We start from the raw sequence: 12,482 nt of genomic DNA on the forward strand, positions 1-12,482 counted from the left end.
CATTCAGTTTGCGTCACACAGATGACGTGTCAATGAAACGCTTGATTGGCTTTCTAATGAGTTAGTGTTTTACTTCACAACCGGGAAAAGTTTGGAGGTTTTTAATTATAAGCACATTTACAAAATAACGGATTATATTCCTAATGGGACATACGGTTATAAATTTAATAGCATCTGGAAGAACATAAGCTAAGGTAAGCAGTGGTTATGATTTGTTTGCCTTGTTTTGCCGTGATTTATCGCGCGCTTTTGTTTTGCAATGAAAACAAAACCTATCAGTTTAAGCTTTTAACTGGTACCTTCTTGTTACTGAAATTACAATCATTTGCACAATGACTAGGAAAGTAAAGGCACTGAGTAAAACGGCAAAATACAGTCGCTAATCTATTGTTGTTTTTTTATCTGAACTTACATATTATTTGTTTATTTCTACGCTGACTCGTGATTTGACTCGGACTCTAGTCTAAAGACTTGTGACTTGTATTTAAGTGTTTTTTATATTATATTTATACCTTATATTTATACCAGCGGAAAACGCCAATTAATCTATCCAGAAGTGAACAGCTTTCTATTATTTTTCGGACTCTAGCCTAAAGACTCGTGACTTGACTCGGACTCTAGCTTAAAGACTCGTGACTTGACTCGGACTCTAGCCTAATGACTCGTGACTTGACTCGGACTCGTATTGTGTGACTTGTGAACATCTCTGGTAAGATGTCATCAAAGTGCGCATACAAGACAAATCTGCATTTGTGTGGACTAATAAATCAAATCCACTCAGAAAGCATCCACATGTAGCTGAATTTTCTTTTAATTATTACTGATCATAAGTTCTCTCCACTAATGAAATTCCTCGCTCGTTGTTTTATGTTTTAGTTCATATTTAGTACAAGTATATACAGTGTATCACAAAAGTGAGTACACCCCTCACATTTCTGCAGATATTTAAGTATATCTTTTCATGGGACAACACTGACAAAATGACACTTTGACACAATGAAAAGTAGTCTGTGTGCAGCTTATATAACAGTGTAAATTTATTCTTCCCTCAAAATAACTCAATATACAGCCATTAATGTCTAAACCACCGGCAACAAAAGTGAGTACACCCCTAAGAGACTACACCCCTAAATGTCCAAATTGAGCACTGCTTGTCATTTTCCCTCCAAAATGTCATGTGATTTGTTAGTGTTACTAGGTCTCAGGTGTGCATAGGGAGCAGGTGTGTTCAGTTTAGTAGTACAGCTCTCACACTCTCTCATACTGGTCACTGAAAATTCCAACATGGCACCTCATGGCAAAGAACTCTCTGAGGATCTTAAAAGACGAATTGTTGCACTACATGAAGATGGCCAAGGCTACAAGAAGATTGCCAACACCCTGAAACTGAGCTGCAGCACAGTGGCCAAGATCATCCAGCGTTTTAAAAGAGCAGGGTCCACTCAGAACAGACCGTTGGTCGTCCAAAGAAGCTGAGTGCACGTGCTCAGCGTCACATCCTGACAAACTGCTGTCTTTGAAAGATAGGCGCAGGAGTGCTGTCAGCATTGCTGCAGAGATTGAAAAGGTGGGGGGTCAGCCTGTCAGTGCTCAGACCATACGCCGCACACTACATCAAATTGGTCTGCATGGCTGTCACCCCAGAAGGAAGCCTCTTCTGAAGTCTCTACACAAGAAAGCCCACAAACAGTTTGCTGAAGACATGTCAACAAAGGACATGGATTACTGGAACCATGTCCTATGGTCTGATGAGATCAAGATTAATTTGTTTGGTTCAGATGGTCTCAAGCATGTGTGGCGGCAATCAGGTGAGGAGTACAAAGATAAGTGTGTCATGCCTACAGTCAAGCATGGTGGTGGGAATGCCATGGTCTGGGGCTGCATGAGTGCAGCAGGTGTTGGGGAGTTACATTTCATTGAGGGACACATGAACTCCAATATGTACTGTGAAATACTGAAGCAGAGCATGATCCCCTCCCTCCGGAAACTGGGTCGCAGGGCAGTGTTCCAGCATGATAATGACCCCAAACACACCTCTAAGACGACCACTGCTTTATTGAAGAGGCTGAGGGTAAAGGTGATGGACTGGCCAAGCATGTCTCCAGACCTAAACCCAATAGAACATCTTTGGGGCATCCTCAAGCGGAAGGTGGAGGAGCGCAAAGTCTCGAATATCCGCCAGCTCCGTGATGTCGTCATGGAGGAGTGGAAAAGCATTCCAGTGGCAACCTGTGAAGCTCTGGTAAACTCCATGCCCAGGAGAGTTAAGGCAGTTCTGGGAAATAATGGTGGCCACACAAAATATTGACACTTCATGAACTTTCACTAAGGGGTGTACTCACTTTTGTTGCCGGTGGTTTAGACATTAATGGCTGTATATTGAGTTATTTTGAGGGAAGAATAAATTTACACTGTTATATAAGCTGCACACAGACTACTTTTCATTGTGTCAAAGTGTCATTTTGTCAGTGTTGTCCCATGAAAAGATATACTTAAATATCTGCAGAAATGTGAGGGGTGTACTCACTTTTGTGATACACTGTATATATATATACGTATATATATATTAACCATTTTCAATTGTATTTATACCTTCAAAAAACGGAAAACAAAGAATTTGGTACAAGGCCATTTCTAGGTCTAGGGTGGCACCAAACAAAGAGGAGCATTTTCTACCAATAAATCTACCCAAAAGTGGACAGCTGTCTATTATTTTTCTAAGAAGGGAAACAGGATTAACAGGAGTTTAGCAATGAAGAGAACACTGCTAACCTATAGAAACAGAATGATGTTACCCAAACCTTTGGTGACAATGTTCTATGGACAAGACTAATCAAATTGACCTTTTTTTCTTCTACCTAGGCAGCAGTACAATTTGGAAAAAAGGTTGAAAGCTTTACTACTGAGTCAATTTAGGTGGTGCAATAGTAAAATATGAAAACCCACTGCTGCTGAGATCCAGGGTTCTAATCTCAGCAGCGTTGTCGGTCGGTCAGATGTCTACACAGACATAATTGGGTAACCACTGAGAGATGCACCCGTTAGTGCGCTCTCAGTGCAGGTCCCAAACCTAGATAAAAATAGGAGGCATCAGAAAAGGCATCTGGCATAAAAACTGTGCCAGATCTGCTGTGGCAACCCCTAAATATGGGAGCAGCAGTAAAAAGAAAAGAAAGGAAAGTAACAAACCAATGAAAAATTGTGTAAAAAAAACCCAGTACATTTATGCACTTGATCTTCGAAAAAAATATTATTAATTTTTAATATTAATAAAAATTATACAACTCTTGATTACTGCTCCATCACTACATATTCCTGCTTGTATTTATTCCAATACCAGCTAATTCCTTATTGTATTCACATGCTTATTTACATATATGACTGTCAGTCACTATACATTTTTTGTATTTTTTTTCAACCTATTTTCCTCCTGATTTAACACACTCAATTTGTCTCCCGCTGCTGAGGGATACCCGATTGCATCCGAGAAGAGCATGTCACTGCTCACGCCTCCTCTTCTCGCCCCTGCATTCTGCACAGGCGTCTCTTCCACCAATCATGGTCCTTACACAGCGTATTAAAATCCCCCGACTGGGGGCCACGGCAAGTTTCGAACCGAGGTGTTCAGAATCTCTGTGCTGGTGTGCTAGTGGAATATCCCGCTGTGCCACCTGGGCGCCCACTATAAAATTTAGTGCATTTATTAGATATACTATTTAGTATGACTGGGTGTAGTTTATTACAAATTTTTATTTTATTTTATTTCTGCATTTTTGCTATTTTCATTTACCCAAATTTATCATTCCTCCACAGCTACAGACCACTACCCTGACGTAGGAGTGTCGTACCTAATGAATGGCTGTTGTTATTGCTGAAAAGATCACATAGATGTCACTATTTTAGTACCATTTGTTTTTGGAATGGGATGCCCAACAGGCTCATGGTCAGGTGTCCAAATACTTTCGGCCATATCGTGTACTATGCAAATAGTCCTAGAATTAAGAATGCACATTTTACCAGCTTTGTTTTACCTATAACTGTCAGTTGTTGAGGGAAGAGAAATATGAAAAAGTAACAGAAAGAGTTCTTTAAAGTATGGTAATGGCTTAATAAGCTCAAATATTAGACAGCCAGTTAATCAGATCAACATGGTTAGTAGAGTACTACCTAATATTATGGCTTTCTGTTGAGAATAAACACTGTACTAATAATAAATATTGTACTAATATACTACTGTATATGCTGTCTGTTTATGTCGCTGACAAACACATTCAATATTACTGTCAACCATTTAACTCATAGAAAACCTGAGCCAAGAGAAACTAGTTTTTCTCTCATATAAACTTTTTTAGTTTTTCATTTGCTTTTGGGTTATAATGGAAATGAGCTATATTTAAACTACAGCTCTGGGTAAAGTGGCTTATCAAGCTTTTTATTTGAAAAGAAAAGATGGGCCTCAGAGGGCCTCCGATCCTTTTCATGGACGGACACACCACATATTTGAATTCCTCTGCTGACTTCATATCCATGTACCTACTAGTAGAACTGGACACCAAAACATTTCAGTTTAGCCATTTAAGAGCACTGGGGCATGTCATATTATTCCCCAATAATAATATTTTCAAATGAAAAATGTTACAAAACAAAACAAAAATACCCATCTTTTGTGCAGAGCTTTCCTCTTCTGTGGTTTGTTCAAACATATGGTTCAAATAACATGATGTAGACAATAGAGAGCTAACAGATCAGTCATATTCAAAGCCGTCACAATGCCAGAATTGTTGTGGTTTCGAATACATCGTATCAAACCTCAGCTCTGCCTTTCCGACTAGGCTGGGCGGCACCATAAACAGCGATTGGCTGTTGTTCAGGGTTAATGGCTAAGAAAGTCGAATCATAGGTCCTTATAACTGGTGTGACTGCGGCCCCTGCTGGCTGACTGATGGAGCCTGCACAGGGCCGAGGAATAATGCTGATGGGGGTGTGGCCCGCCATGCACAGTGCCCGTCAAGTGTATAAACTCGACTCGTGCAGGTGAAAAATGCAGTCTGTCTGTACTGACTGTGCGTACCGGAGGGGGCGCAAGTCAATTGAGAGGCGTCCTCAGTCAGCGGTGAAGGGTCGAATCAGTATAGAGGATGCATTTAGGGTAATTGGACACGACTAGACTGGGGGATAAAAATTGGTGGGAAAAGAGGGTAAAAAATATATATATAAAAAAAAAAACAATTAACTTTATATAAATGCCTATAGATTTAAATTTGGATGTCCAACAAGCTCATGGTCAGGTGTCTACATACTCAAGTCCCGTGGAACTGCATATATTTTAGGCTAATGTAAAATAATGGGGTTGTTTTTGACACTTATACACTGAAAATAACACAAATATAATATAAAACACTGAAATACAATTAGAAAACTTCTTTACAATTACGTTTTTATTGTTTCCTTATGCTTCTTAATTGTGGAGATGCTTAATTTTGGAATACTGTATTTCGTTCAGTAAAGGAGCATTCACATGAGAAGCGGCACAATAGCTTTTGTGCTGGCTGTGCTGTTATTTCCCTTAGAGTGTGGCGGTGCACAAAGCTTGAGGTGACTTACTACACTAAAACAACAAGCGAGGAGTTTCATTAGTGGAGAAACGTATGAGCAGTAATAATTAGGAGAGGTTCAGTGTTCCTGTGGCGTTCTTTTAATACATTAAGTCACATTAAGGTTTTTTTTTTAACAATAAGCATTTTAAACTCTCTCTAGCACCCTGAGTTATAACACAAGTTTAAAAGTGAAACAGGAGGAAAATTTAGCTAAACACAGATACATGTGGACACTTATGTAGCGGATTTGACGGTTATTCCACACAAATGCAGATTTGTCTCATATTTGCACTTTGATAACAATTTACCGCACTGCCCAAGCCAAGCGCTACACAAAGCTGTCCACTTTTGGGTAGATTCATTGGTAGATGTTCCTCACTCTTTGGTGTTTGGTGCCATCCTAGTCTTAGAAATGGCCTTGTAACAAACCTTTTGTTTTCTGCTCTCTTGGATTTGGATATACTGTATATGTACTGTATATATGTGTGTTTGTGTGTTAAAATGTTGTAGTTTAATATAATGTGGGAATAAAACAGAGAGTAATGGGGAACCAATTTTATATAACTGCCCATGATTTTGGAATGTTATGGTGAACAATCTCATTGTCAAGAGTTCAAATAGTTTTAGCCATACAGTCTATTAAAAATGAATGCACTTTCATAATGTCTAGTAAAGAGTGCTTTACCAGTCCTGCCGATGCCAGCACTGCAGTGGACAACCATAGGTGGACCCTGATGATGACCCCTCCATTGTGAGCCCAGAGCCTTCACTGCTGTTTTCTGCTGCCTCTTCACCGTGCTCAGGAAGTCGAGCAGAGACAGAGCTGATGAAGGAACGCCATAGTCAGGCCAGCTCAGGAACTGGAAGTGGCTTACCTGCCTCTGCTCACAGGTCTGAACAGAACAGAACAAACAATATATACAAAAGACAAATAGTTGATGCATTCTGCTTGTACAGTATGAACATATTTTATGTAAGCTAGACAGATGATCTGTTTTAATGGCAGGGTTTTGGCTTTAATATGGCCCACTAATGGTCTGTATTCATCTTTAGGTTTTGTAACTAACAAACAATAGTGCAAAATTAAAGAGACATGAAATGTATTAATAGAGAAAGCAAAGAAAGAATAAAAAAATGTTAATGCTCTGAGGTGAACAAACATTTGAACCCTGCATCTGCCTGCAAACCTTATTATCAGTCTCATGTAGGACCTGGTAGTCTTAAATTCCATTTAGAATTTGTGGAGGAGTTTTTTAACAGAATGACCCCACTCCAAAGTCAGGAGATAGGCTAGGAACTTTTTCTATTCGCGTATGGAGAGCCACACCCTGATCTCTGCGCACCTCCACCTTCTGTACAGGCACCCTGGGCAACCAAGGTCCTTACACAGGACCTTACAGAGTTGTAGTCTGGTCTTTCCCACCCAGTAGACTGGAAGCCAATTTTTTTTTGCCAATTGTGCCTGCTAGAAGGCACCCAGCCGACCGGCATCGACTGGTGTGCTAGCGGATTATCCTACTGTGCCACCTGGGCACCCCGATTGTCTAGGAACTTTAAGCAAGCAACTTCACCTTCTCTTTTAAAAACCCGGCTTGAGTTATTTCAGTCGGGTATTTCGGTATGTTTGGGGTCATTAAATTCTCCTCCAACATCTTCAACCAATAATATGTGCTGCCCTAGTTTGCAGAGAAGCAATTCCAAATTATGATGCTCCCACCACTATGCTTCACTGTGGGTGTGCTGGTCTTGGAATTATATGTGCAACCCTACTTTCTCCAAACATGACAGGCTAAATTACTGCTGAAGATTATTATATGACCAGAGGCGCACATCACCAGGGTTGGTTGCTTTTGGTTCCATTATTCTACCTGACCAGTGCTGTTTTATTATTTTTGTTCCTGAGAACTTTAGGAAGCTCCTTCATCTTCACCTAGAATATATTCTGTAAGTACCATCATGAAGATAAGACATGCAATTAGCTGAATGAAACTGAATGTGTAAGGTTGCCAGCTTTCTCATTTAAAGCCCCAAAGTCTAGTACCAGGTGAACTGTCTGAGTTTTTGTTCTGGACACACCAGTGATGTACCTGATTTAGTGAAGCCAAGCAACCAGTATTATTTATTAGGATTTTAACGTCATGTTTTACACACTTTGGTTACATTCATGACAGAAACGGTAGTTACTCAATTACACAAGATTCATCAGTTCACAAGTTCAATGTCAAACAGTCATGGACAATTTTGTATTTCCAATTCACCTCACATGCATGTCTTTGGACTGTGGGAGAAAACCCACACAGACACGAGGAGAACATGCAAACTCCAAACAGAAAGGACCCAGACCGCTCCACCTGTGAATCAAACCCAGGACCTTCTTGCTGTGAGGTGACAGTGCTACCCACCGAGCCACCCCGCAACCAGTAACTGTCTCAAATCTTCATTAAAAGCACACTAATGCATGACGGCTCTCAACCCTGCCCTCGTTCCCTTCATCCATGTGCGTTACCTCTGTGTTATGCAGCTCCAGAAAAGTCTGATTGTAATGCGAGTGATTGTCCACTCTCTGGTTGACCACAGCTATGTGTCCGTACACCTCCTGACCCCCTTCCTGCAGCGGCCAGTACTGTCCACACTTTCTTCTGCCGCCCTCCTCCGTCCTGTACACACACACACATACATACTGGCATTTTACTTTTAAAACTAGGCTGCTGTCTAAAACCAACCCAGCAGCCTGGGTTAAGACAGAGGTGTACGTACGATTCACATCTCACCTTGTCGTCATGACGATGACTAGCACATTTTGCTCCCACACCATTGTCCAAAAATCTCCATAGGTTTTTTCCAAAGGCCCTGCAAACAGTCCGCTTATTAAAGTCGTACTGAAATGAAATACAAAACCTTTTTTACTACAGTTGACTTTGGACAGTTTTATTCTACCTTGGGTTCCAATGTAGGCATTCTTCTGTTTGTAGCCATCCATGAAGCTGGCATTGATGTAGTCCGACCTCTGAAAGAGCATAGCATGTCTCAATGAGAAGCAATTTAAGCATTATTAAAAATCAACATTAAACAAAAACATAGTAAAGGAAAGCCAGGAGCTAGAACTTTTAGCCGAATACAGACCTCATTTCTCCTGCCTTTTAGACGTACACGGGTTTGGTCGAGACACAGAACATCACCGTAGCGATTCCTCTCCTGGTTGTAGGTAGCCCTGCAACACAGGTCAAACACTAAGTCATTCCCTATTCTTTCAGTTCTCCTGTGCACTCTGGTGACCCCTGCCACTTGTGCAATGCCAGCCCAGGGGGGCCACAGGACACCAGGTGCCTCCTATGTGATGTTTACAGTAGCTGTTTACACCATTCATATATTGAATTGTGAATAATATGATATTTACCATTTGGATCAATAAAGTGATCTATCTATTCTTATAGAGTCTGTCTGTACACCTAGTGAGCTCTCTACATAGACAGCATTTTATGTCATCCTATGCCAGTTAGCCTTTCGCTGTTGGGGACCCCGATCGCTTGAGAGAAGGGGAATATTCAACTGACACACGTGCAGTCCACTGACCCCTGCTTATTGGCCCATACTTCAGTGATTTTACGGGTAAGGCCTGTCTTGCGCAGGTAGAGTCACGCACTGATCACCGCGTTCTTCCACTTCTGTATAGGCGCCTCGGGCTACTAACCAGAAATGCTGTCTTACACAGCATCGAAGATCCCACCCCTTCTTAAGTTTGGTCTTCTATCCAGCAGACCAGTGGCAGAGCTGAGATTCGATATCGGGGACTCCCAGCGCTGGTATGCTAATGGGATATCCCGCTGCCCCACCTGGGCACCCGGCTGTCTAAAAATGCTGCCTTAGTCCTTATTTATTTATTTTTTTTAATGCATTTTCTCCCAATTTTTCTCCCGATTTAGCGCACTTAATTTGTCTTCCGCTGCTGAGGGATACCTGATTGCATGTACGTCACTGTACATGCCTCTTCTCGCCCCTGCACTCTGCACAGGAATCTCTTCCGCCAATCAGGGTCCTTACACAGCATATGAAGATCCCACCCCACACATAGTCCGGCCCCCACCCTGCAGATACAGTGGCCAATTAGTATCTGCTGCAGGCGTTTCGAACCCAGGAGTTCAGAATCTCTGTGCTGGTGTGCTAGCGGAATATTCAGCTGCGCCACCTGGGCACCAAAGAGAGGCCTTATTCTGACCCATATTCTGACTGAATAATAGAGGAGCGCCGCATGCTTCCTTACCTGCGAACGCAATCCCAGTATTCAGTGCGGTACAACTTTGCTCACAAGAAAAATCCAATATTTGTGTGTCATTTAGTTGCAATTTTGGGTTTGTCAGTGACAATGTAACAGTTTTTGGTACACGGAGGGAGATGTTAGCTGGCATGCTAGCGGGTTGTGTCACCTCAACTGGTCTGAATGGCCTGAGACTAACTCTGTTAGCTTAGTAAGCTTACACTGTGGCGACAGATGGGGAACGGCTGATGAATCGCTGTCTTAGTAGTGCGTCTAAATAAAGTCTGTAAATGTCAGTTAGAATCCACTCTACTTTGGCAGCTGCTTAGGTAGGCAGTGGGCACCAAGGCAGCTCACTAGGTTTTCAGACAGACCAATAAAGAGCCCTAATAACTAAGGGTTTTATTTAGTGTTCCTTCCCTCATACACGGTCAATTGTGTCTGTTGCCTGACCAGGCCAGTGGCACCACTGAGACTTAAATGGTGATGCCTACCATAATAGACTGCTGTGCCACAATTACTGATAAAATTGTAGCCGGATGCCAGTCATGAGAGCATACATCTAAAAGAGTGTTCATGTCTTCTCCTAGCATCATAATCTTGATGGCAGGACAACAATTTAGAAAAGAAATGTGTATCCACTAATTTCTGAAGATATTGGCCTTTTATAAACAATCAAGGCCTCTTGATGTTGACCTTAACTGTATGAGGCAATACTACAGTGCCAGGTGCACCCTATGGTGCAAATACATTTTTATGATGTCACCTCATATGAGAGTGATATTGCTTTTCAGTGCCAAAAAAGTCAAGCATTCTCTAAATCCCTTTTTCCCCACCTAGCCCATGTTGCCTAACAGTGAATAAACCTAATGTGACAATGTTGTCATGTTGCTGTACTCACAGCGCACAGAGAAAGGTTCCAGGAGGCGGCTCCCTTCGGATGTCGTCATATTCATGGTAAATTCCACCGCGCTGTGCTTGCGCCACATGAGCTGCAAACTCAGGTAGCCGCATGGCGTCGGGGCCTGGCGTGTGCACCGCCGAGGAGCTGAGCGGAATACCGAGCAGCTCGTCGACCGGGTCCACGCGCCCATTCTGCTCGGCCAGCAGCCTCTGGTTCCAGCCGTGTACATCCAGAGGCAAGCAACCACCCAGGTGCTCGGGCAGGCAGTCTCTGGGAAGGTGCTGTCGCAGGTCTGTCATTTTCACCATCTGGACCTGAGATTGGTTAATAAAAACACAGTAAAAGAATAAAAACACAGTTAAGCAAAATAAAAGCATGGTAGCTAATGACTGGGTTTGGTGTGGATAGAGGCTGGATATGAACAGACCCGTTCTCGGAGTTTCTCCTTTAGCAGCAGACTCAGCAGGTTGTAAGGAACTCTGAACCAAACTGGGGCCCCAACTATAAACACCTTCTTCAGTCGGGCAGGAAACGCACCCTGTACACATGTAAAAAGAATGACCTCACATCTATTATTGATACCCAACTGGCAACACAATGCATCTTACTCTCTCTATACAAGTTGTAACAAGGTCTCCACAAGGGGGCGTTTGCATACAAATGTATTTAATTATTATTATTAATATTACTGTTCCTAACACATTTGTCTCTGACTCTCCTAAATAACAAAATCAAAAACATAGATTCCCAATATTATAAGTATATCTGAATACTTTCTTTGTTGGTTAATAAAACATTCTTATTTTTGCAATTATTATTATTTGCAGGCATTTTTAATTATGCTAATGACCTCAATTCTATTATTACTAATGTAATTAAATATTTGAATGCATTTGTGGCGCAAAGCTCTAACTGCTGAGATCCAAGTTTAAATCTCAGCTGTACTACTGACTGTCCAGGCACAGACACAGACTCGAATGGCAGTGTCTGACATGGATGGTCAAACAGTTTCCTCATTGCTGGTGCAATTGCAGCCTCTGCTGGGTGGTCAAGGTTGCTGCACCAGAGATAGGAAATGTTACAGACAGTAGTGATGTTGGAGGGGGAATGGAATAATCTGTGGCTATCCTTGGTCGAGGCGTGGGTCTGATAGATAAATAGATATACAGATACACAGACAGACAGACAGATGGATAGACAGATAAATAAATAGACAGATAGATGGATAAATAGATAGACAGACAGACAGACAGACAGACAGACGGCCAAATAGATATATGGATACATAAACAGACAGATGGACAAATATATACATATATATATATAAATATAAAGACAGACAGACAGATTGATGGATAGATAGATAGATAGTTACACAGGTAGATGGATGGATGGATGGATGGATGGATGGATAGTTACACAGGTAGACAGATAGATAGATAGATAGATAGATAGATAGATAGATAGATAGATAGATAGATAGATAGATAGATAGATAGATAGAGTGCCTAGCAAAAGTATTCGGCCCCCTTGAACTTTTCAACCTTTTGCCACATTTCAGGCTTCAAACATAACGATATGAAATTGTAATTTTTTGTGAAGAATCAACAACAAGTGGGACACAATCGTGAAGTGGAACGAAATTTATTGGATATTTTAAACTTTTTTTAGAAATAAAAAAAACTGAAAAGTGGGGCGTGCAATATTATTCAGCCCCCTTGCGTTA

The 12,482-nt window shown here is 41.5% G+C and overlaps 1 protein-coding gene across 1 annotated transcript in view; it reads right to left on the bottom strand.

Annotated features, from left to right (window-relative positions):
• ptpn9a (protein tyrosine phosphatase non-receptor type 9a) overlaps positions 1-12,482 on the bottom strand; it is a 54,147-nt gene that overhangs the window by 1,267 nt on the left and 40,398 nt on the right. Inside the window, exons 6-12 of the mRNA XM_063003652.1 lie at positions 11,184-11,294; positions 10,754-11,070; positions 8,721-8,808; positions 8,535-8,604; positions 8,369-8,447; positions 8,104-8,254; positions 6,283-6,490 (exon numbers count right to left, since the gene is read on the bottom strand). Of these exons, the coding sequence (XP_062859722.1) occupies positions 6,283-6,490; positions 8,104-8,254; positions 8,369-8,447; positions 8,535-8,604; positions 8,721-8,808; positions 10,754-11,070; positions 11,184-11,294 (1,024 nt within the window). The remainder of the gene's footprint in view (positions 1-6,282; positions 6,491-8,103; positions 8,255-8,368; positions 8,448-8,534; positions 8,605-8,720; positions 8,809-10,753; positions 11,071-11,183; positions 11,295-12,482) is intronic.

Source organism: Trichomycterus rosablanca, chromosome 1 (genome assembly GCF_030014385.1).
Source record: "Trichomycterus rosablanca isolate fTriRos1 chromosome 1, fTriRos1.hap1, whole genome shotgun sequence".
Taxonomy (NCBI): Eukaryota; Metazoa; Chordata; class Actinopteri; order Siluriformes; family Trichomycteridae; genus Trichomycterus; species Trichomycterus rosablanca.